Raw genomic sequence first — 25217 nt, 5'->3', positions numbered from 1 at the left:
GTACTGAGGGAGACTTGTCCTGGGTTTCTTTGAGATCTAACACCATGCCCTTGCTCACCCTCCTACCATCTGAGTATATATTTATAATGGGAGTTCATGGGCATTGGACCTGAAGAAGGTCAGATAGCAAAGTTCAAGAATTGTTCCATACTTCATTTCCGTTAATTTAGCTTCTGATTCTTTTTATTATATGTATTAACCAAGGTGAATATTGAGCAGATTAGGAAAATGAAAAACACCTAACTTCTGAGTTTGGAAAAGTACATATTCTGTAAAGGACTGCATGTTGCATAACAGGCTAGCTCTTGTTTATTTTTTCACAGCATTTGTAGACCAATGTCTACAGGGGCTGTGCACTAAGTTTCTCACAAAGTAAACCTTTAACAGATTCATTACAGAAAACAACTCAGCAGAATGTTCCTCTTGGTGACTTTAAAGGAAGCAGCTCCCTACCTAACACCTAACTCATTAAGGGATAGCTGTTCTATGGCCTTGGTGCAAAAGGGAGGAGGGGCAGGATCGACTGTACAGTGAAACAGAACTCGTTAAAACCTTTGGAGTCACCCAGGAGCAATTGTTCTTGCCTTCCCTTGGACATAGTTCTTTGTCTTCGATGGCCTTTCAGGATCTCCTGGATCAAGTTGGCAGCCTGGGGAGATTCCAGATCCTTCAGATGACTTTCATTTTGATCTGCAATGTCATAATGGCCCCTCATTCTCTACTGGAGAACTTCACTGCAGCCATACCCAGTCATCGATGCTGGGTCCCCATCCTTGACAATGCTACTGTCTCTGATAATGAAAGTGGGATTCTGAGCCAAGATGACCTCCTGAGGGTCTCCATCCCCCTGGACTCCAACCTGAGGCCAGATAAGTGCCGTCGCTTTGTCCAACCACAGTGGCATCTCCTTCATCTGAATGGCACCTTCTCCAATGTGACAGAGCCAGACACAGAGCCCTGTGTGGATGGCTGGGTATACGACCAAAGCACCTTCCTCTCCACCATTGTGACTGAGGTAAGTGACTTCATTTCTTGTCATCAGTTCATGATGGGTGTTTAGCAATAGCACGAATAGTGCACATGTTTTGAGCTTAGATTTAATCTTTTAGCCAATGTTGATTACTTATCTGTTAAATGTGAAACACCTATTCAAAAAAATGAAAAGGACTTATTTTCCTGCTTATTTCACTCTAGGGGATGACTACAGTTTAAAAAGTAATTCTTATGTGTCAAATCAGTTTAAGCAAATAATTCATGTGCTTTTTTTTTTTATAAATACAAGTCAGTATTTATTTTTCAGCTTGGATTTCAAATAAGAAATATCTAGGAGATTGAACAGAAGCATAGTGGGCTGTCTGGGAGTATGGCTTGCTGGTATGACACTTGTGGCACGTGTGAGCCCAGGGTTCAATCCCCATCACTCTAAAAAGTCTCAATACTTTACTTTCTGTGACAGGGTAGAATGGGGCTGTGCACATGGCCTTGGGATACAACTTCAGTACTGTCAATATATCTATATCTAATGTATATCTGTATCTATATCTATATCCTATCTATCTATCTATCATCTATCTATCTATCTATCTATCTATCTATCTATCTATCTATCTATCTATCTATCTATCTATCATCTATCATCTTTCTTTCTTCCTTTCTTTTCTTCTTCATCATCATCATATCATCATCATCTAATCTTATAAAGTCAATATCCAAACTCTGCTCTCAGAGTGATATGAGAGGCTGTGCTCAGGTATAGGATCCAGCAATTTTTTTTGTCTTTGTTTTTCAAGACAGGGTTTCTCTGTGTAGTTTTGGTGCCTCTCCTGGATCTCGCTCTGTAGACCAGGCTGGCCTCGAACTCACAGAGATCCACCTGGCTCTGCCTCCTGAGTGCTGGGATTAAAGGCATGCGCCACCACCACCTGGCTCCAGTACATTTTTTAAGGCTATCAAATTATTACAGTATATGGCCAAATTTGAGAATTTCTTAGCATGGGCTACAAAGTCAGTAGTACAACCTGAAGAACTAGGTCCTAGTTACTAGGGAAAGATTCCTGGAGCCAGGTGTGTTTAAACTGAGATCAAGATTGTAGAAATCAGGTGGTATTGAAATGGCAGAGGAGTTTAGGGGTCTGCTACAATGAGGCTTGAGGGTCACATTGAAGCATTTTGATATAGTCTGACTGACAGGGTATAAGTCTAACTTTGCTGGTTTCCATATCTTCCAGTGGGACTTGGTGTGTGAATCTCAGTCGCTGGAATCAATAGCTAAGTTTCTATTCTTGACTGGTATGTTAGTAGGAAATATCATCTATGGCCGCTTAACGGACAGGTGAGTGTCTCTGGTTTATGGCTCTCTCTGTGTATGGTTATTTCAGTTCTTTGTGAGTCATTCATTCATTATGAATGAGGTAGCCATTGCAAATTATATTCTTCTAGCTGTATCTTTGATTCTAAAGAACCACAAACAAAAATGGAAATTTCACTCAGTGTGATGAGTGCTGTCTGAATAGAAGTCTATGTGTTGTATGGACACAGGAATAGCCTCTCCATGAGATATGGGGGTGTTTCAAGATGGGGAGTAGAGAGAAAGTGTCACAGCATGGTTGAGAGATATGAGAAACAGTCAACTATGGGAATGAGACCAAGATGGGCAACACATTGTTTTCATCCTATTTGAATATTCAAATACAGACAACAGCTTTGACACTCTTCCCAGAGGAGCTGTGCTTTCTCCCTCCTGGACACCTCACTGAACAGCTGTGGTGCCCAGAGAAGGGACATTATGTCTTTACTTCTTAAGCACAGTGATGGAATGTCCTTTGATACCTATGGTGTCATTGGTGTGTTGGGCAGCTATGTCTGTCACTTTTATTTCTGCTTCTGCCAAAGATGATTTCTAAAGGTCACACTTTTAGGCATATGAAACAAATCACCTAATGACAACTGTCATCGTAGTTTGTGGCATAACTTAGATCTGGTGACTGAAAAAAAAAAAAACCCACCTCTTTTTAAATAGATGGCCATTTCTGCCAAGCGAGGTGCTGCCTTTTCCTGTGGCAGAAGTGGCATACACTTGGGCCCTCAGATAGTACAGGTTGCACACAGCTCCATGGTGCTTCTTTTATTTTAACTTTAAACATTTGGTTTATCACTGTGGACATATGTACATGAGGTGTGTGTAAGCACGTGTGCCACGACTTGCAATGTGGAGGTCAGAGGACGACTTTCTGGAGTCAGTTCTCTCCCTTCATCTCTACATGGCAGCTGAAGGGCATGCTGAGGTTGCCAGGCATGGGCCGCAAGTGTCTTTAGCCACCTCACCATCTCACTGGCTCTGCACCTCTCTCATAAGGTCACTGATTCCATTCATGAGGGCTCCACTCTCATTTTTTTTATTATTGTTTTTGAGCCTGGGTTTCTCTGTGTAGCTCTGGCTGCCCTGGATCTTGCTCTGTAGACCAGGCTGGCCTTGAACTCACAGAGATCTGCTGGCCTCTGTCTCCCGAGTGCTGGGATTAAAGGCGTGTGCCACCACTGCCTGCCTCATATTTTTTTTTTTTAAAGAATATCTTTTAATCGTTCTTTGACGATTTCACAGTTGTCAGCAGTATATCCTTATACTCACACCAACTGCCCCCCTTCACTCATTTTCAGGTGCCTCAAACCAATCCCTCTCACCCTTCATATAGTCCCCTTAAAAGAAGTCATCACAGTGTTAGGTACTATTAATACATTCTTTGTGTGTGGGTGTTTTGCCTGTCTGTGCTCTGTGTGTGCCTGGTGCCCATGGAGACCAGAAGATAGTGTCAGATACCCTCAAACTGGAGTTATAGATGGTTGTCAGCTGCCATGTGGGTGCTGGGAATGGAACCTGTGTCCTCTGGTAGAACAGCTGGGTTCTTACCCATTGAACCATCTCCTCAGCCCCACATGATATTTCAAACAAAGTGTGTTTGTGTGGTTCTTTTTCCTCCACATCCCCTCCCGCAGTCTCTATGCCCCTCCCTGTTGCTGACTCCTAGATTCTTTTCCTTTTCATGTCCCATTGTCTTTTTCCCACCCTCATCCTTCCCCATCACCAAATATTTGGCCTCTTTTCTGGTTTTTTTAGACTTAACACCTCTTCATATATATATGCATTACAGGCAATGATCCTCATATACGGAAGAATGTGCAGTTTGCTCTTTTTGGGGTGGGGTGACCTCACTTAATATTATACTTTTTGGATCCACCTATTTTCCTGCAAATCTTATGATTTCTTTACAGCTGAAGAATATTCCATCATGTGCGCGTACCACATTTTCATTATTGATTTATCTGTTGATGGACAACTAGGCTGGTTCTATGTTCTTGCTATCACAAATATAGCAACAATAAAAATGATGAGCAAATGTCTCTGTGGCAGGATATGGAGTCTTTTGGGTCTATGCCTAGGAGTTACATGGATAGGTCATATGATAGTTCTAATTTTAATTTTTTGAGGAACTTCCCACCAATTTTCATATTGGTTGTACTAATTTGTACCCCTACCAGCAGTGAATAAATGTTCCTCTTTTTCCCACATTATGTTCAACATTTGTTTTCTGATTTCCTGATGATAGCCATTCTGCCTAGGGCATCCCCACTCACAGTTAACAAAATCTGAAAGGTCCCTCTTAGTACCATCAGGCCAGAGAGTAATTGTCCAAGTCTGACTCCTGGATGCACACCAGACTGTAGCAAGTTTGTAAGCTGCTCCTCATGGAACAGTGCTGTGTAAATGCCAAACAAATACTTTTGGTTGGAAGTAATGTTCACTCATGCATTTCAAGTCTTGTGGTATATTCTTTGCTTTTTTATTAATTACAAGAGCAATATTAAAATCTCTCACTCTACTAAACTATTTTTCCTTTAAGTTTGTTTTTATTGTGTGTATTTGAAAGTACTGTTTATGTAAATGTGAATTTGAGATTCAGCATTGTAAATTGTACTTCCTTTTCTCAATGAAGACTCATTAAAATATTTATTCATCTTATTATTTGTGGATTGTTTTATTTTATTTATTTTAAAGAAGGTATCTCACTGTGTAGCACATGCTGTCCACAAACTATATATCCCAGGGTGGCCTTGAATTTACAATCCTCATTCCCTCAGATTTCCCCAACCTAAAATTATTATGGCTAAAACAAATTTTGGAGTTAATGTAGTGTTTCCCAACACCAGGAACACGAAGGAAGCCAGTAAAGGAGCTGGCAGCTGGGTGTGAGGTAACTGGAGAAGAGGCAGCAAAGGGATTAGGGAAACAGCAGAGCTGGTCTCAGCAGGTTCTAGCTGGCTCCTACAGAGCTTCTCTCTGAGGAACATCCAATAGGCACCTTTGCCTCTACTTAGTGTGTTGTCAACTTCGTGAGTACTTACATCTTTACACTATGTGTGTGTCTAACTGTATAAGACTGAACTGTGGGTGAAGACAGCTTCCAAGAAAGCCTCTTCCTTGCCAGGAAGGAAGACACCCAAAGACCACCCCAGGGGAGGGCAAGCAGAAGGAACATGGTACCTCAGGACCTCTAAGTTCAGATATTGGAGGCACACTTTCACACTGCTGCTTTTTTGAACTATGCTCAAGATTAACTTTGACTTCTTGTTCTACTTGGACACAGTAGAATTACCCTCCCTTAGAAGACAACAACCAAGATTGTTGGGGATGGAGGGAATGTGGGAGGGTAGATTTCCCACAGTGTCTCACTACATATCCCACCTTAGCAAATGCTATGTGTGTTCCAGAATAGTCTTCAGATAATAATTTTGTACCTCAATGTCCTAGTATCTGGAATTGCTGGTATATACTACCATACCTGGACAAACATCTGTTTTAAAATCTATTTCTCTCTAAAATTAACATAGCCTCTTCAGCCATCATATCCTTTTAGGAATATAATTTTTTGCTAGCTTTTGAGAATTTCACATATGCATATGATGCATTTTTTTTATATCATATTCATTTCACTCTTCTCCCTAACTCCTTCCAAATGTATTCCCAACCTCACACTCTCTCCCAACTTTGTGTTCTCCTGAGCTCCTTTAAAAAATAAGCTGTTGATTACAATTTGTGCTGTCCTCGGTGTGGGGCCATTCACTGTAGAATGGTCTACCTACTGGAGTCCATACCCTTAAAGAAAACTGAGTCTCCTTTCTTGAGAAGCCCTCAGCTGTTAATAGCATCTCAGCTAGGGTTAGGGACTCATGAGCTCCTCCCTACTTCATGCTGAAGTGTTGATTGCTTGAACTGTGCAGGTCTTTTGTAGTCAACCACTGATGCTGCAAGCTGATGAGTACAGTGTCCTATTTAGTCTAGAAGACTCTGTTTTGCTCCAATCTTTCTGACCTTTGGCTCTTAACAATCTCTCTGTTCTGTCTTCCTTAATGGTCCCTGAGCCTTTGGTGCAGCCATTTTATTCTTACAGTTTACATGGAATATGTCAATTGATCATTTTTCTTCTGTTTAGCCAAAGAGCTAGTTAAATTTTGATCTTTGTTTTGAATCCATTCTTATTATCTTGACCTTTTCATTAGAATTGTTAATGTTTGATTAGAATTATTTATTAGTCTTCAAGAAATGTCAGAGTGTAAAGTCAATCTTCAAAACAAAGAAGGTAGGAAGAGGTACCCTGACATTCCAGGTTACACAGAGAAACCCTGTCTTGAAAAACCAGAAAAATTAACCAAGCAAGCAAGCAAGCAAGCAAATAGGAAAAAACAAAACAAAACAAAAAAAAACCCAAAAAACCAAAGCCCAAACAAACAGAAAAAAATAAAGAGAATCTGAAATGAGGAAAGAAGTATTCATACATATAATGATCTTTTAGATTTCAAACATCTAATATCCCCTATTAATAAGAGATCATTCGGGTGTGTTCCATATTAGTGGCTTTCCTAATCTCTGTTAGCAAACTCCTGACAAGAGAAAATTAAGAAAGGGTTTTTTCAATTTAAAAAGTTTTAATTTTTGAGCATTTTATACATGAGTACTGTTTATATCACTTCTTCACCTCCTCCTCTAACTCCTCCTGTGTTCCTCAAACTATCTCTCAAATTCATGACCTCTTTTTCTTTAATTATTATTTTACATGTGTACACACCCACATATAAATATAACCTACTGAGTCCATTTAGTTTTGCTTGTTTGTGCGTGTTTAGGGCTGACTACTTGGGATTGGATAACCTATAATCCCTGAAGAAGACTGGTTCCCCTCTCTCAGCAGCCATTAATTGCCTATAGCTCTTCAACTAGGGGTGGGGTCTTATGAGATTTCCCCATCCATGTTGACGTGACAACTGGTGCTGTCACTGTGCTAGTCTTATTTAGGTGACCATATTCTTCAGATTTTATGGGTACAGCTCCTGTTGTAGATAGAAGACAATTATTCTGGCCTCTGGCTTTTGTAATCATACTATCCCTCTTCTGTGATGTTTTCTGAGCCCTAGGCATAGTGGTTGTATTGTAGATGCATCAGTTGGGTTGAGCACCCCATGGCCAGTTGTTCTTTGTATTTTGGTTTTGCACCTGCTCGAGGATACAGTCATCATGTTGGAAAGACACAATGGAATGAGGGGTTAGGGGCTATGGTGACAAGGGATGGAGGCTATCTACTCACATACTGCAGACTCGAATGGGAGAATGGATAAGGATTGGTGCCAGGCTCTCTACTCAAAGTCTTCAGAGAAGCACTTCCTCCAATGAGGCCCCATATTCCAAAGGTTCTAGAACAATGCCACCATCTAGGGACCATGTGTTTCAACATTCTTTTTCTTTGGTGCAACTTTTTCTGTTTGTTGGGATACCTATATATCTCTGTACTTTTAGTTTATTTTTTCTAATTGCTACATGGTGCTTCATAGTGGGAATCCATAATGAGTGTCCTGAGCCTTCTTCTGGGAATAGACAACTAGGTTACCACTAAAGGTTTGCTGTCTAAGAAGTAGAACATTTACCAGTTTTATAGATGATTCTTTCCTATGAGAATATGTATACTTTATATGATATACCTAAGTATTGTTTTGACTGACCAAGTGTTTTTTTTTTTTTTGAGACAGGGTTTCTCTGTGTGGCTTTGCGCCTTTCCTGGAGCTCACTTGGTAGCCCAGGCTGGCCTCAAACTCACAGAGATCCGCCTGGCTCTGCCTCCTGAGTGTTGGGATTAAAGGCGTGTGCCACCAACGCCTGGCTTGACTGACCAAGTTTTACCAAGACTATCATTTTATCATTTCATCTAAAACACCACTTTTTTAAATTCATTCCTTGTTCTAAATTGAAGCACACATTTAAGAATTATGAATATGTTATATAAATGTGCATAAAATAGAATGTATAATTAATGTCACAATGTAAATATGCTGTCGAGAGTAGCAGATACCACATAGTGGTTCCCTAGTTACCCAACGTATGTAAAAATCAGTACACATGCTTTTGTTCAACTGGTCAGAAAGGATTTCTCTTCTAGTTGGCAATAAAACTCTGAATATTGATTTTTTGGTTCTTTCTGTTTTGTATTTCTTCATTCTTCATCTGGCTTAATTATTTCTTTAGACCTTTGTACTAGTTCTTATGCCTGCATCGTGACTTTTAAATACCTGCACAAGGAAATGCAGTGTTGTTCAGGGTCATTAAATCTAAACTCAGCAGAGAGAAGCTTTGATACAGGCTACCATCAGATATTCACAGATGTTCTGTGATACCACTTTAATCACAGGCACTGAGGTCCTGGATGCCCAAGTGCTGATTTTGATAACAATATGAAATACTGTGTGTAATCTATTCTTTTCTGGTATGAATGTGAAGTATCACCCACAGAATTCTTTGTCCTCTACTCGATGGAAGTCTTTTGGGAAGTTATGGAACATTTGGTGGTGGAGGCTGACTGGTAGAGTTGAGTTGGGTTTTTTTCACAGTAGACCTGATGGCGATAGCACCTTCTAGGTTAAGTCTGAACTCTGCTGCCGGGGTCAGTCACCATGTGAGAAACTCTTACATTCTCCTGCTACCATGGAACCACTACACCATGCCTCCCCCACGATGTGTGTACTATGTGGAACTGTGAGCCAAAGTCAAATCCTTCTCCCCTGAAGTTGGTTTAATCAAGTATCAAGTATTTTGTCATAGCAACGGAACAAGTATACATGTTAAATGCATAATTTAGTAAGAGGTATTTATATTATGTTAAAACTCCAATGTTCTATACCCATCTTGTGGCTTGAATTAGTAGGAAAAATACTGGTAACAAATCAGAGAGAAGGCTTTGGTTCATACTGTTTACAAGCACAGAAAGTAGCTTTGCAGGATATACTCTTGGTTACTTTTTGATTATCATTTTAAAGTGTCTTCAATTTGTATGCCAACTGCACTGTTCCCATAATCTAATCCTCCCTTTCCTTTAGGTTTGGGAGGAGGTTACTCTTCATATGTGCTTTACTGCAAGCAGCTGTCACTGAAACCTGTGCAGCACTTGCCCCCACCTTCCTCATCTACTGCATACTACGTTTCCTGGCAGGGGTTTCCGTCTCAACTTTTTCGACGAACAGTGGCTTGCTCAGTAAGTCAAAGCTTTTGATGGACATTTTCCAAGCTTTGGTTTTGACCTGGATGTCCTTCCCACCTTAATTGGAAGTCAAGATTCATTTTCTTTTCTTTCAGTAATAGAATGGACGAAACCTAAATTCCAAGCCATGGCAACAGCACTGTTGCTATGCGCTGCAGCGACTGGGCAGGTAACATTGGCAGGCCTGGCTTTTGCTGTTCAATCCTGGCACCACATCCAGCTGGCACTGTCTGTACCAATATTTTTCTTACTTGTACCCACAAGGTATGAATTTCCTTTCTCTTCTGTCTTATGGAATCCTGGGATGACAATGCACATGGAATCAGGACAAAAGAAATGCATTTGTTCTTGGTCTGCACCTGACAGCGTGTGCTCCACTTTGTATTTTGTGACATGAGGACAAGCAGGACTCTCAGATGAACCAAGGATACTGAATTAAACTTGAATTTAAGATTATAAGTATTTTTTTTAAAGATTTATTTATTTATTATGTATACAGTGTTCTGCTTGCAGGCTGGAAGAGGGAACTGGATCTCATTATAGATGGTTATGAGCCACCAAGTGGTTGCTGGGAATTGAACTCAGGACCTCTGGAGGAGTAGCCCATGCTCTTAACCCCTGAGCCATCTCTCCAGCCCTGATTATAAGTATTTTTATAAAATTATATACATGTATAACAAGAGATATAGTTATACTGAGAACTCATTATTTATATGAAGTTTCTAATTGTGAGTTCTGATTTTTATTAATAACTGGATAAAATGTATCCCCTGTATTCATACTATGGAAAATTGGTAATTTCTGAGGAAGAATATTCAATACATACATAGTATCACTATTAAATATGGTATACTTAATAAAAATGTGTACTATTTGATATTTAAACTTTATTATAGATAAGTTAATTTTATTTACTAGGAAAAAAAACTACCCTATAAAAGAGAGAGTAGCAATGAGTCCTTATCAGAATGTTCTTGGTCTTTCTGTGTGTCTTTGCTACCAAGCTTTATTTACTCAGGTTATAATAGAATTTTTGCAAAAATATTTCATTTCATTACAGGAAAATCTTTAAAGATTCGATTGCTGTTACTGTAGTTTGTATGAGTAACTGTAAAAAGAAAAACATTTTGGAAACTGTTGTGACATTTATCTTTGCAGGTGATATGGATAAAAGATAGGAAGTAAATTTATCCTCACTGTTTAATGAAAGAAGAACATACATGATTTCTTTAGATTAAAACTGTAGGCAGGGGCCTGGAGAGATGGCTCAGTGGTTAAGAGTTCTGGATGCTCTTCCAGAGGACCAATGTTTGATACTTAGCACCTACATAGTAGCTCACAACCACTTATCCACTTCCAGGGAATCTGATGCTCTCTTCTTCACATGCATTCCTGTGGTACACAGAAGTACGAACAGGCAAGACACCCTTTCACATAAAAGTAAAGCAAATAAAAAGAAAATCTTAAAAACAACGGTAGGCAGAATGACTCATTCATCTTATTTGTTCTTTACATACCCTTTTTTTTCCTTTCCATTTTTTAAATTTTAATTTAATTAAAAAAATTTTTTTTTGAGACAGAGTCTCACCACACAGCTCTGGCTGTCCTGGGACTTGCTTTGTAAACCATCCTGGCCGTGAAATCACAGAGATCCATCTGCCTCTGCCCATCTCGTGCTAGGATTTAATGTGTGTGCTACCAAGTCTGTCTCACTTTTTTTTTTTTGGTTTGACAGTTTAAAATTTTTACTAGATATCCAAATACGATGTATGTATCTCAAATTTTCAAAAAGTTTATTCTTTGAAGTTTTCATGTATACACTGTATACTTGAATAGAATGTATCTTGATCACATCCATACCTCACTATCCCCTTCCAGCCCCCACCAGGACCCCAATCACATCTTCCCAGCTTTATGTACTATTTATACTTACATATTTATCTCTCTGAGTCCAATGAGCACTGCCCATGTGCTCCTGGGTGTAGGGTCATCCGCTGGGTTATGGAGGAAGCTATCAGTGACCACATTCCTAAAGTGACTTTCTCTTTTCCAATAGCCATCAACTGCCAATAAATCCTAAGCTAGGGGTGGAACTTGGGGTGCCCATCCCCCTTCCTGCTAGAATTTTTAACTGGCTTGATCTTGTGTGCTGTGAGATCAGGTAAAACAGCCATGCTGTGTTGAGAGGAAAGCATTCCACAGCTCTCCTTTCCACCTTCTAGTGCTTACATTCTTCCTGTTTCCTCTTTCACCGCTTTCCCTGAACCTGGGTGGGAAGTGTTGATAGAGATGTCCCATCTATGGCTGAGAACTCAGTCACTTATTCTCAACATCCTGAAGAGTTATGATGCTCTGCATTAACCGCTGCCCTCTTCAACAACAAGTTTGTCTAACTAACGACAAAATGAATATAAACTGAGTTTGACAATCTGAGCCCACAGCAAAACATCAATAATTCTTTGTAGAAAGAGTCTGGAAGTGTTCCTTCCTTAACTATTTTATGGAATAATTTGAAAAGTATTGGTGTTAGTTCCTTGAGATTCTGGTAGGATTCTGTGCTGAATGCATCTGGCCTAGAGTTCTTTAGGTCAGGACGATTTTATTTATGCTTCAATTTCATTGCTGGCTATGGACCTGTTTAAATTATTTCATCTTGGCTTGATTTTGTTATGTTTCATGCAACTAGATATTTGTCCATTTCTTTTAGATGTTCCAATTTAATGGACAAGAGATTTAAAAATATGTCCCCATGATTTTCTGAATTTCATTGGTATCTGTTATAATGTTTCTACTTTCATTTCTAATTTTCCTCATTTGGGTCACTTCCCTCTTTTGATTAATTTGGCTAAGGGTTTGCCAATCTTGCTTGTCTTTCTAAGTTTTTGTTTTCTTTTCTTAATTAATTTTGGCCCTGATTTTGATTATCTATTCCATCCACTGTTTTTGGGATTGGTCTGTTCTTGTTTTTCCAAGGCCTTAAGATACACCATTAAATTATTAGCGTGAAATCTCTCAAATTTTTTTGATATAGGCACTTGTACTACAAAGTCCCCTCTTAGGATTGCCTTTATTAAGTTCCATAGATTTTGGTATGTTGTGTTTTTATTTCATTCAGTTTTAGCAATTAAAATTTTCCTTCTTGATTTCCTCCCAGTCATTATTTAGGTTCCAGGAATTTGTGTACTCTCTGTAGTTTCTATTGCTATTGATACTCAGCTTTATTTCTGTGTGGTCAGATAGAATATAGGTTGTTTATTTAAGTTTTCCTATATTTGTTGAGGTTTGCTTTGTGTCTTAATATGTAGTTGATTTTGAGGAAAGTTCCATGGGCTGCCACTGCAAAGGATGTATGCTATTTATTGTTTGAGTAGAATGTTCTCTAAATGCTTGTTATGTTCATTTTATTTTATGTTATTTCATACTAATTTTTAATTTAGATTTTTACATATAAATAAAACACCTAAAATATTGGAGGTGCAACATATATGTTAGCTCTTAACATTTATAGCATGTTTATGTTTTAAACAGATGCATGAATATGTTAGACATAAAAGAAAAAACTTATCTCATTTAAATGATTGACTTAGTGAAATTGAGAACAATTTTAATGTTTTTTCTTTCCCAAAATAAAGAGATTCTTCCTTTTTCTTTCACAAAATAAAGAGATTCTTCCCTTTTTTTTGTACTCTGTTGGTGATCCTTGTGTCTGTAGTTCCTGTTTCCTTACCTAGGTTTTCTATTTCCAGAATCCCTCAGTTTGTTTCCTTTATTGCTTCTATTTCCATTTTTGGGTCTCGAACAGTTTTATTTGTTTCCTTCAACTGTTTGTTTGTCTTTTCTTGGTTTTCTTTAAGGGATTTACTCATTTCCCCAGTTTTTTGTTTGTCTTTTCCTTGATTTCTTTAAGGATTTATTCACTTCTCTTTTAAGGACCTCTATCATCATCATAAAGTTGGTTTTAAGGTCTTTTTCTTGTGCTTCAGCTGTGTTGGAATATTCAGGGCTTGCTGTAGTAGGCTAGCTAGGCTCTGGTAGTGACATTTTGCCTTGGCTTTTGTTGATTGTGTTCTTATGCTAGGGTCCAGGCATCTGAGTTAGGGATGATTATAGGTTTAGGTGCCTGTTTCTGGGTTTGTGATTTTTGGATTGGTGTTTTGTTCCTTGGTTTCTGTTTCCTCTTGGTCTTCTGGCCTGTGGCCTGTAGTTGAACAGAGTTGGGTAGGGTGAGGTGGGAGGGGGTGTCTCCATTGGAGTTGGAGGTTGTACTTCTGGTGTCCCTCTGGTTTGGCAGGGGAGTCTCTGCCTGATTTGAGGTCTGGGACACGGTGACAAGGAAGGGATGGGGAACTGGGGAAAGGGTAGAAGGCACTGAGAAAGTGGGGGAGGGCCTCAGGTTGGTGGCTGGAGGGCCTCTTATTCTTTTGTTTTTAAAAACAGTTATTATTTTATTTTATTTTTTTGTTCTGATCTATGTACTGAAGAGACTGGAGTATTGAAGTCACCCACTATCACTGAATGGGAGTCAATTTGGGATTTTAGAATTAATATTATTTCTTTTATAAAATTGAGTGCCGTTGTTTTTGGCACATATATATTTAGAATTATAGTATCTTGTGGTGGATTATTATGTTAATGAGTATGGAATGACTTACTTTATCACTTCTGATTAGTTTTGTTTTGAAATCTGTTTAGTCAGATATTAGAATATTTATCTATGCCTACATGTTTGTTGGGTCCATTTGTTTAGAATCCACCTTTTCACTTTTTAATTCTAAGGGGATATCTATTTTTGTTTTTAAGTTTTGTTACTTGGAAGCAGCAAAAAGAGATTCTGCTTTCTAATACAATCTGTTAGTCCCTGTCTTTTTATTGGGGAACTGAGACCACTAATATTATTATTGAATTTTGTATATTTATTTCTGTCATTTTTTTGTTTTTATGCTCTTTTCTTAGACCTCTTTAGATGAATTGTTCTGAAATTGTTCATTTATTCCCTGTGACTTCTTGTGTGTATTCATTCTTGTCTTGAGAGCAAATATTCCTTCTAGTGTCTTCTGTAGAGCTGGCTCAGTGGTCAGAAATTCCTTAAATCCGTTTTTATCATGAAAAGTTTTAATTTTTCATTAATTTTAGTAGATAGTTTTGCTGATTATAATATTCTTGGTGAATAATTGTTGTCTTTCAGAAGTTGGAATACATCTTTCCAAGCTCCTTTGGGTCAAAAAGTTTTTGTGAGATAATCAGGAATTATTCTGATGGGTTTGCTTTATAAATTATGTGACTTTTCTCTCTTAGTCTGTGTTTTTAATGTTTTAACTACAATATGTTGTGGGGCCTTCTTTTTCCTGGCCCCATCTAGTTGGAGTTCTGTAGGCCTCTTATACCTGGAGGACCATTTTTTTCTCTAAGTTTAAGAAATTTTCTGATATGATCTTTATTGAAAATATTCTTCATGTCTTTGCTATGGTGTTCTTCTTCTGTGCCCATAATCTGAAGGTTAAGTCTTTCCGTGGCGGTCCAGATCCTTTCCACTTTCTGTTCCTACTTCTTTTTAAATCTACTATTGACTTTTACTGAGTGATCCAATTCCTCTCATTGTCTTCCATTTCTGATACTCTTTTTTGTCACATGTCCATTTTATCAGTGAGGGTTGCTACTGAGTTTTTTATTTGGCTTACTGAGTTTTTCAATCCTAGCATTATTTCAGTTTTGGTTTCCTTCAGTAATCCTGTCTCTATTTTCACTCGTTGGATTGACTTCTGTACTAGCTGCTTTTCTGCTGCTGTGATAAAACACCATGACCAAGGCAGCTCACAGAAGGAAGGGTTTATGGTTCTAAAAGGTTAAGAGTCCATCGTAGCAGCAGGCAGCAGGCATGGAGGCTTCTAGAAAAAACTGAGGGTTCACATCTCAAATTACAGACAGGAAGCCAAGAGATTGAACTAGAAACAATATGAATCTTTAAACTGTTAAAGCCCACCCCCAGCGACAAGGCTACATTTTTCTAAACCTATTCAAACAGCGCCACCAACTGGGGATCAACTATTCGAGTGCTTTAGACCATCTTATTTAAGCCATCACAAGCTCCTCATTCCTTCATCTCTTTGTTTTTGTTCTCTAGGAGTGTATTTATGTCTCCTTTGACTTGTTTGAACATACTTATAATCATTCCTTTGAATTCTTTGTTCAGTAGTCCTTCCAAGTTATTTTCATTTGGCGGAGTTGGCGTTTTCTTTGGGCCACCAGTTTGCTGTTTCTACTTAGTGTGCTGGCTGCTCCAAGCTCGGCTGTACTGCAGTGCCTCTTAAAGGAGCCACATCCTTTTTTTTTTTTTTCTATTTTTGTTCTTTAGCTTGTTTCCTCTCTTTTTTCTTCAGCTTTCTCAGGCCCTATGTGGAAACTGGGGCACCTTGTTGGGTGCCATTTGTAGTTGGTATTTTCTTTGAGCCACCAACCAGCTCCCAAATAAAGACACGGAGACTTATTATTAATTATGAATGCTTGGCCTTGGCTTAGGTTTGTCCTACTAGCTCTTTTAACTTAATTTAACCTGTTTCTATTTATCTGCATTTTGCTTCAGGGATTTTTACATTTCCTTCATTCTATGTCCTACTTTTCTGCTTACTCTGTGTCTGTCTGTCTGGCCCCTGGCATCTCCATGTCATCTCCTTTTTCTTTCTTCCCTTGAGCCTAAATTCCTACTCCTACTTATTCTCCCTGCCCTGAAGTTCTGCCTATACCTCCCACCTCACTACTGGCTGTTCAGCTTTTTATTAGACCAATCAGGTGCCGTAGAGGCAAGGTGAAACAGCAACACATCTTTACACAAATAAACGCAACATATCTTTACATAGTTAAAATAATGTTCCACAGTGTAAACAAATGCAACACATCTTTGCATAGTTAAACAAATATTCTGCAACAATTAGGTGCCATTATTATGGGAGCAGTGACTTGTGGAGGAGAAATGCTGTGTTGGTCTTCCACTTTATTTCTATTTCTGTTATGGGACTTGCACATCTGGAGTTAATTTGTTGGTTGTGCTTTCCTTTATTCTTTTACATTTTTATTTACTAAAGTTATGTCTCCTTTAAAAGTTTCAGTAAAGTCCTACTAGAGCTGAGATGCTCCTTTTCTCTCTGGGACTGGTTTTTAGGGCTGGAAGATCTAGTTCTATTGTTTCTCTGAGGGTCAGATATTGTCCTGTGTCAGTGAGGCCCTCTTGACTGGGTTTGCAGCTCTTGCTGTGAGTTAAGGAACTCTTTACATGCCTGTGGTCTTTACCCAGAGTCATATCTGGCTCACCCTAGTTTCTCAGCTACTGCTAGAGCTACTAGGAGATGTGGAACTTTCCACACATCTGTAGTCTTTTCTTCCTTTCTCTTCTCTCTCTCTCTCTCTCTCTCTCTCTCTCTCTCTCTCTCTCTCTCTCTTCCACCCCCTCTTTTTTTCTTTCTTTCTTTCTTTCTTTCTTTCTTTCTTTCTTTCTTTCTTTCTTTCTTTCTTTCTTTTTTTTTTTTTTTTGAGACAGGGTTTCTTTGTGAAGCCTTGGCTGTCCTGGAATTAGCTTTGTAAACCAGTCTGGCCTCAAGATCACAGAAATCTGTCTGCTTCTGACTCATGAGCACTGGGATTAAAGGTGTGTGCCACCAGCACACCTGTAGTATTAACCTGGAGTTAAAAACAGGCCCTTTCATGGGCCCTCAGCTTCCTTTGAAGTTGGCAAAAATGTGGAACTCTGCAAGCAACAATCCTTTCATGTATATTTAAAAATGTATCATTGACCTTCACTGAATGACCTGTTTCTTCTACCTTGTCTTCCATCCCTAACACTTCATTTTCTGCATCATCCATTCTGTTGATGAGGCTTTCTACTGAGTTTTTTTCTCTACAAAATTGTTATTTATTTACTTTAGTTTATTCTTCTCTCATACAATACATCCTGACCACAGCCTCCCCTCCCTTCCATCCTCTCAGTCTGCCCTCCATCCCCCATCCACTGCTCCTCCACTTCCCTTCAGAAAAGAACAGGCCTCCCAGTGACATCAACTGATGGTGGCATAACATGATTCAGTAAGACTAGGCGTAAGTCCTCATATCAAGACAACCCAGTAGGAGAAAAAAGGTCCCACAAGCAGGCAAAATATTTAGAGACATCCCCATTCCCATTGTTAGGAGTCCAACTAAAAATTTAAGCTTAACAGCCTGTTGTAGTGGCACACACCAGTAGGATTTGCTGAAGGAGGCAGAGGCAGGAGGATCATGAGTTTGATGCCAGCCTGGGTTCCACTGAGGTTTCTATTTGAATTAATTATTGAATTTTTCATTTTCAGCATCATTTCAGCTTTGTTTTTCTTCTACTTCTTCACTGAATTCTGTTTTTATATCTTGCATAGACTTTATTTTATTTCTATCTTTGTTTTTTTTTTCTCTTGGAGCATATTCACATATTATTTGAAGTGCTAAATCTAGTTATGATAATTATGTTGAATTATTTGTCTGGGATTTTTTCTGCTCATTTTTATAATGGATCATTATTTTGGGATTAGTAATTTTTGGAAGAGTCATGTTGTCTTGGTTTATCTTGTTTCTGAGTGGGGACTGAAGCAGTTGGAGAACTTTGTTGGTTGAGTGTTTATTTCTTCCTCTTTTTTTGTTCAGGCTGCCTTTTCTTTTACTAGAGATACTTACAATATTCAGGAGAGGACTAAGTCTTAGTATGATTGAGATGTAATTTTCCTCTTTAGGTTGGTGCAGTGAGTTTCAGAGCTGCCTGAATGAGCCTGAGCAGGGAAAGCTGGGAACCCCTATTTAGTGCAAGAGGCTATGTGGGGCTTAGCTCCCAGAGCAAAAATCATACCCTTTCCTCTTTTAAAAACACTTAAAAAGTGTTAGAATATTAGATCAACAGAGAAGGTTAGAAATGACTCTAGGAGGTGCTTATAGGTCTGATACAGTGAGATGAGTTCTTATAGACAAAGGAGTAAATCTGTCAGACTCATTCACATAATTTAAATCTTTACAACACATCAATCAACATTGTAGTACTGAAGTTCCCATTATATAGGTGAGCAACTGAGTCAGGTTCATCTTTAATGAGTGGCTAGATACCATCAGGTTCTTGGTGTAGGAATGAATGCAATTCAGATGGTATAATTACTATGCAAAATTTTCCAGAGGTTCTTAATTTAGGAAAAAATATGAATAAATGCATTCCTGCATTTTGCATAGGCAAAGTGCTATATAGGTGTCCCTTATATTCCAGTTCAGTGAACTCCATGTAAATTTGCATTCAAATCATGGCAGGGAGACCAAAATGACTCTGGTTCTGCATTCCAGAAGTACAGGTGTATTACATGGGTGAATTGTTTCCTAGTGAAGGTACCAGACAACATAGGATTATATTTACTGCTATAACAGAATGAACTAACCATTAGACTAATAATAAAACTACCCAAGGACAAATGTGGTGCAAGAAATGACCAAATGAAAATTGATTTTACTTTCAACATCTTCTTGAGCAGGTGGATGTCAGAGTCGGCTCGGTGGCTGATTGTGATCAACAAACCTCAAAAGAGCTTAAAGGAACTTAGAAAAGTTGCACACATAAATGGAGTGAAGAATTCTGGAGACATCCTAACCATGGAGGTGAGCATAATGGACTTGTTACGACACAAAGGAAACACAAGCCTGATACATATATGTTTAGGTGTCAAAATGCAATAAGCCACTATTATACATAGTGCATACATATATTTATTTCAAGAGGGACTTTTGCTTATTGGACTTAATTTCTAAAAACTTATCCACAGGATTTTATTCATTTTAAAACTTTTTCTTAGCATATCTTAGTTATACATAATGATGAGTGTTATATACATTTTCATATATGTATTTTATATATTTTTATCATATTTATCACTCATTGCTCTTATTCTTCTCTCATTCCCACTCATCCCCTTCCTCTTCTTACACAATCCTTTTGCACTTTCATGTCTTTTTTGTGTATGAACCAAGAAGTTAAATTAGGATTAACTCTAGAAGCATGGGTAAGATGTTATTTACACGACAGTGGGCAACTTACAGTGGCTATTCTGTTGAAGAAAATGTCTTTCTTCTCCCAGAAATCATTAACTGACTATCAGTCTTGTGGATCAGTAGGCCTTTATGACCCCTTCCATCTAGCAATGGTCAATAAATCCTGAAGAAGGAGAATGACCTTACAAGCCTCTCTACTTCCCACAATGGAATGTTGAATGGACCATCTGGACAGGTCTTGGGCAGGTAACCACAATTTCTAAGAGTTTAAGCCATAGAATGGCCATATAAGGCATTGGGAGTGGTGATACAGATGTCCAATTTAAAAACGAGCACTCGATAGCCACCTATTTTCAGCACTTTGACTAGTTTTGAGTTTGCAGTAACTGCACCCACTATAAAAAGGCGCTGACCATAGCTGAGAGCAGCACTGCTGTATGGACACAAATAAAGATATTTAGATGGCAATGCACTGGTACCTTATGTCCAGACAAAACAGCTCCCAAAACAGCAGCAGTAGCTTCCTGTTTTGGTTACTTTCCTATTACCATGAAAAAAACACCATGACCAAGGCAACTTATAAAAGAAAGCACTCAATTTGGGGGAATACAGATGCAGAGGGTTAGAGTCTATGGTGTGGAGCATGGCAGCAGGCAGAAAGGCATGGCACTGGAGAGGGGATAAAGAGGGTAGGTGGGAAGAGAGCAAGCTAGCTAACTGGGAGTGACATAGTTTTTGAAACCTCAAAGCCCACCCTCAGTGACACATCTCATTTAACAAGACCACACCTCCTAATTCTTTCCAAACAATTCCACCAAGTGGGGACCAAGCATTCAAATACATAAGCCTATGGGGGCCATTCTCATTCAGACTACCATACTCTCCCACTAAGGCCTATAATGTGTACAGCTATGGGTTTTTACCTAGGTTCAATGCACCAGATATGAGTTCTCTCCTGTGGTACAGGGCCTCAACTTCAATCAGAAAGTGGCTTGTTAATTTCATGGCAGTGATGCCAGCATTGCCCAAGGAGACATACCTTCCCTGGTATGTATAGTGTGGCACAAGTATTTACAGCTGAATAAATTGTTGATGAAAATTCTTTTGCAGATGCCTGAGGAGCACTTTCTAGTCCTGTGAATGCTAGCTAGCAGGAGAAACTTTCAAGCTTAATGTCAGCTTGATTTCTCTATATCCTGATAGTAAGGCATGTGATATATTTAGTAATATATTCTTACTGGTAGTTCTGGTAGGAAACCATAAGCAATGGTATGGTCAACTTGACAAGATCTAGAATCACCTAGGATACAAGTTTTCAGGCATACCTGTGAGAGTTATTTGTATTAGTTTGGTTTCTGAGCATGACTGTAAAGGATCATCTTGATCAGTATGAACTAGGAAGACTACCTTAAAAAGGGCATCACCATCCTCTGGGCTTGTGTTCTGGACAAGATAAAAAGAAGAAAGCTAGTAAAGTTTATTGAAGCGTTTATCTAATTATTCTTTATCAATAAAAAAATCGGGAGTTGGGTATTGAGGTAAGAACCTGAATGATCAGAGAAGTGGCAGAGAAGCCACTAGTGACCTCCTATCTTTTTTGTTCGTCCATCCAAAAGACCTGAGATCCTCTCACAGCCTTGCCTTACTACTTCTTGTCTCCTATCTGTCCTCAGTCCAAAACTTCTATGGTTAATTTTGGTCAGCTAGTGGCTAGCTCTGACCTCTGACTCAAAGCAAACTTTATTGTCAGAATGCAATCAAAATATCACACAATAGTATATTAGTTACTTTCTGTTGCTGTGATAAAGAGTTTACTTGGTTTATGATTCCAGAGGGAGAGTCCATAATGATGAGGGAGACATGGCAGCAAACAGGCATAGCAGCAGGAAACAGAGAGTGAATTGAAAGTGGGGTGAGGCTATAAACTTCTAAAGCCTACCCTCAGTGATGTACTTCCTTCAGCAAGAATCCACCTCCTAAAGGTTCCATATCATCTCCAAATAGCATCATCAACTGGGGACCAAATGTTCAGTTATATGAGCCTATGGTGGACATATTTTTTTTTTTTTGGTTTCTCTGTGTAGCTTTGCGCCTTTCCTGCAACTCACTTGGTAGTCCAGGCTGGCCTCGAACTCACAGAGATCCACCTGGCTCTGCCTCCCGAGTGCTGGGATTAAAGGCGTGCGCCACCACCGCCCGGCTATGGTGGACATTTTTAATTGAAATTGCCACATTCTACTCTCTGGATTCCATGGGTTCATGGCCATATCATAATGTAAAATGAATTTAGCCTAAAACTTGAAAACAAGCCATTTATAGTCTTGAGAATTGTTCAAAAGTCTAAAGGACAAAGTATCTTCTGAGACTCAAGAAAATCTCTTAACTGTAACCCCCATTTAAAACAAAACAAAACAAGTTATATAGTTTTAACATACAATGGCATAGAATGTACATCCTCATTCTAAATGGGAGAAATGGGAGCATAGTGAAAAAACACTGGACTAAAGCAGGACCAAAATATAGCAGAGCAAACACCAAATCCTGTAGTCCCATGTCCAGTGTCTAGACATTTAATTTCAAAGGCTTAGATTAGCTCTATGATTTCAGACTTGTCACCTGCAACATACATCTCTTTTAGGCTTGTTCAGCTCTCTGTATTCAGCTCTCCTTGGCAGATGTCTTATGGCCCTGGTACTTCCCGTATCTTGGGGTTTCCACTGAAACCCAGGCTTCCCTTTCACAGCTTTATGCAAAGGACTCTGAAGGCCTCCTAGACTCTAAGGAACTTATTGCAGTGATTCCAGAACTGGCACACATTTGGCTGGTCCCAGTGGCTTTTTGAAAGCACAGAGGAAGAATCTGACTTATAACTTGAATCTTTTTTTTTTTTTTTTTTTTTTTTTTTTGGTTTTTTTGAGACAGGGTTTCTCTGTGTAGCTTTGCGCCTTTCCTGGGACTCACTTGGTAGCCCAGGCTGGCCTCGAACTCACAGAGATCCGCCTGCCTCTGCCTCCCGAGTGCTGGGATTAAAGGCGTGCGCCACCACCGCCCGGCTATAACTTGAATCTTAAAAGGTCCTATTAAATAAAAAACCTGAAGCCAGATATTGGGGTTAAAACCTGAGAGACCAAAGGAATAGGAAGAGCCACAGCTAACCTCACCTCACCAACTTCGCAGCTTCCAAAGAGACCTACTTCTTGTATACCCACTCCTATATATCTTTCTGTTCTGCCAGCTCATTTCCTCTCCACCCAGCTACATCACTTCCTCTTCCAGCTCAGCTCTGCCACTTCCTGTCTGTCTGTACAGACCTCCAGACCTTTATGATTAACTGGTGTTGGAATTTAAGGCATGTGCCACCACACCTGTCTCTGTTCCCAGTGTGGCCTTGAACTCACAGAGAGCCAGATAGATCCCTGCCTCCAGAGTGATAGGGTTAAAGGTGTGTGCTAACATTGCCTGACTTCTGTGTTTAATATAGTGGCTGGCTTTTTCCTCTGATCCTCAGATAAACTTTACTGGGGCACACAGATAAAATATCACCACACTTTTGCATCTTTAAGGCCTTCAAAGCCAGTACTACATGTACAATACCGCCACATTGGGCTGTGCTAGCTTGGGATGGACCCTGGCCCCTTTGACTACATCAGCTTTTTATGTTGAAACAAGTGCTTTCTCTCTTAGGCTTTCTCCTTTTACAAGCTGGAAGCTTAAATGGTAAGGTCTTGCTCTTTAGCAGATTTCCCATTGTCTCAAAGAAGGGCAAGAAGACTTTCCTTAATGGCTCTGATCTTAACAATTACAGCCTTTCTTTAAACACATGCTTTGGTTGCAAAACATCCTAGTGATCTTTTATTTTTTCCTCTGCAAACTTTACATTCTGCATTTCTTTTGCTCCACTTGCTCTTTTTCACTGTAAAGCTGCAGAAGAGCTTTCAGGAATATAACCACACTGCAGACTCGACGTTCCTCTGGTTTGAAATGTTCTTTGCTAGAGAAGTTAGTTTATTGCCTGTTAATTTACTTCAGTGGTTCTCAACCTTCCTAGTCCTGCAGCCCTTTAATACAGTTCCTCATGTGTGGTGACCCCCAACCATAAAATTATTTTTGTTGATACTTTATAACTGTAATTTTGCTACTGTTATGAACTGTAATGTAACTATCTGTTATTTTCTGATGGTCTTAGGTGATCCCTGTGAAAAGGTCATTTGAACTCCAAAGGGATCATGACCCATTGGTCGAGAACCACTGATTTAGTCTCATGTAAATTTTCAGGATCTGGGCAAAAAACCAGCCATATTCTTTGCCAAAGTATCCTATCCGAGGTCTGTAGCCCAGCTGCTGATATTACTCTTTGACACCTGAACAACTGGGCTGCCACCACCTGCACCGCTGTCAGCACTGCTGTCTCCCAGACCCCTGTTAGAATGGCCTGTTCATCTCTGTTTAAAAAAGCGGTAGTAGCTTTTTTAGTCCAAAGCTCTACAGTCTTCAATATTCCTCCAAAAACCAACATGATCAGATTCTTTACAGCAGCAGCCTACTTCCTGATATGTTCTGTACTGGTTACTTTTCTGTTGCTGTGATAAAAATACCATGACGAGAGAAGCTTACAGAAGTTTACCTGAGCTTACAGATCCAGAGGAGAATACATAATGGTGGAGGAGCATGGCAGCAGGGAGCTGGCGCAGGAAGCTGAGAGACTGTGTTATCTTTAACTGCAAGCCAAAATCAGTGTGCAAACTGGAAGTAGGGTGAGGCTGTGAGTTCTCAAAGCCTTTCCACCTTCTAAACAGCGCCACCAACTGGCTACCAGGTGTTCAAAGACCTGAGCCTATGGGGCACATTTCTCTGTCAAACCACTGTAGATCTTAATCTAAATGAGTCTTCACTTGTTTTTTTTTCTTCCTAATCTGCATCTCTAACGTACACCCTACCTTCGGTGTTCTGAATCTATCTATACTTCCTTGCTTAACATATCCTTACTGCAGAAATCACTTAAATTTTTTTTTTTTTTTTTTTTTTTTTTAGTTGTTGGGTTCACATTTCTCACCAGTTTTATAGCTGACATGGCTTCTTTGATGTTTCTATTTCTCACTAGACAGAAACAATTGCTATTGCTACAGTTCTCTGCAGGTGCCTGTATACCCACAATGCCCATCATTTTGTGACAACTAAACAGTTCATTAATGCTGTTGTTGAAGGTTGTAAGAACCACCATGAAGGACGAGCTGGAGGCCTCACAAACAAAATCTTCCCTGTGGGACTTGTTCCGTACACCCAACCTGCGCAAGCGGATATGTCTCCTGTCTCTTGTGAGGTAGGCCTCATGTAGCGCCTGTTAAAATAGTTTGAAGATAAAACTCCTCACTGATATATTTGGAGATAAAAGATGAGGAATTTCTGTAGCTGGAGGTAGTCAAAGGGTTTTAAATATACGAGCCCAGACTAATTGTACAGTGATGGGTGTGTTCATCCAACCACCTACTGAATTTAGCACCAGAGACTGATGCTGAGAACCTCAGTCATGGTACAAACTTGGTCCCTGAGTATGCCTATTTGTCTATTTCAATTTCAAAAGAGATAAAAAAATCTCAAAAT

At 39.3% G+C, this 25217-nt stretch overlaps 1 protein-coding gene across 1 annotated transcript; it reads left to right on the top strand.

The window, feature by feature from the left end:
• Positions 1-391: 391 nt before the first annotated feature.
• Positions 392-24940, top strand: LOC114688465 (solute carrier family 22 member 19-like). Its single transcript, XM_028863064.2, has 6 exons — positions 392-1015; positions 2229-2332; positions 9418-9572; positions 9674-9842; positions 19103-19226; positions 24821-24940. The coding sequence occupies exons 1-6, from the start codon at positions 614-616 to the stop codon at positions 24938-24940; spliced, it is 1074 nt and encodes a 357-aa protein (XP_028718897.1). The 5' UTR covers positions 392-613.
• The last annotated feature ends 277 nt before the right edge of the window (positions 24941-25217 follow it).

Source organism: Peromyscus leucopus, unplaced genomic scaffold (assembly GCF_004664715.2).
Source record: "Peromyscus leucopus breed LL Stock unplaced genomic scaffold, UCI_PerLeu_2.1 scaffold_1377, whole genome shotgun sequence".
In the NCBI taxonomy this organism is placed as follows: domain Eukaryota; kingdom Metazoa; phylum Chordata; class Mammalia; order Rodentia; family Cricetidae; genus Peromyscus; species Peromyscus leucopus.
Note: the sequence above shows the minus strand (reverse complement) of the source record. Positions and strands in the feature narration are given on the sequence as shown.

What these genes read in the sequence shown, in the direction of transcription:
- LOC114688465 (XM_028863064.2), top strand. Translation starts at nt 614, where the DNA reads ATGGCCTTTCAGGATCTCCTGGATCAAGTTGGCAGCCTGGGGAGATTC. An exon ending in TTCTTACTTGTACCCACAAG is followed by an intron (nt 9,843 to 19,102) that starts GTATGAATTTCC and finishes CTTCTTGAGCAG; the next exon opens with GTGGATGTCAGAGTCGGCTC. An exon ending in GAGACATCCTAACCATGGAG is followed by an intron (nt 19,227 to 24,820) that starts GTGAGCATAATG and finishes CTGTTGTTGAAG; the next exon opens with GTTGTAAGAACCACCATGAA.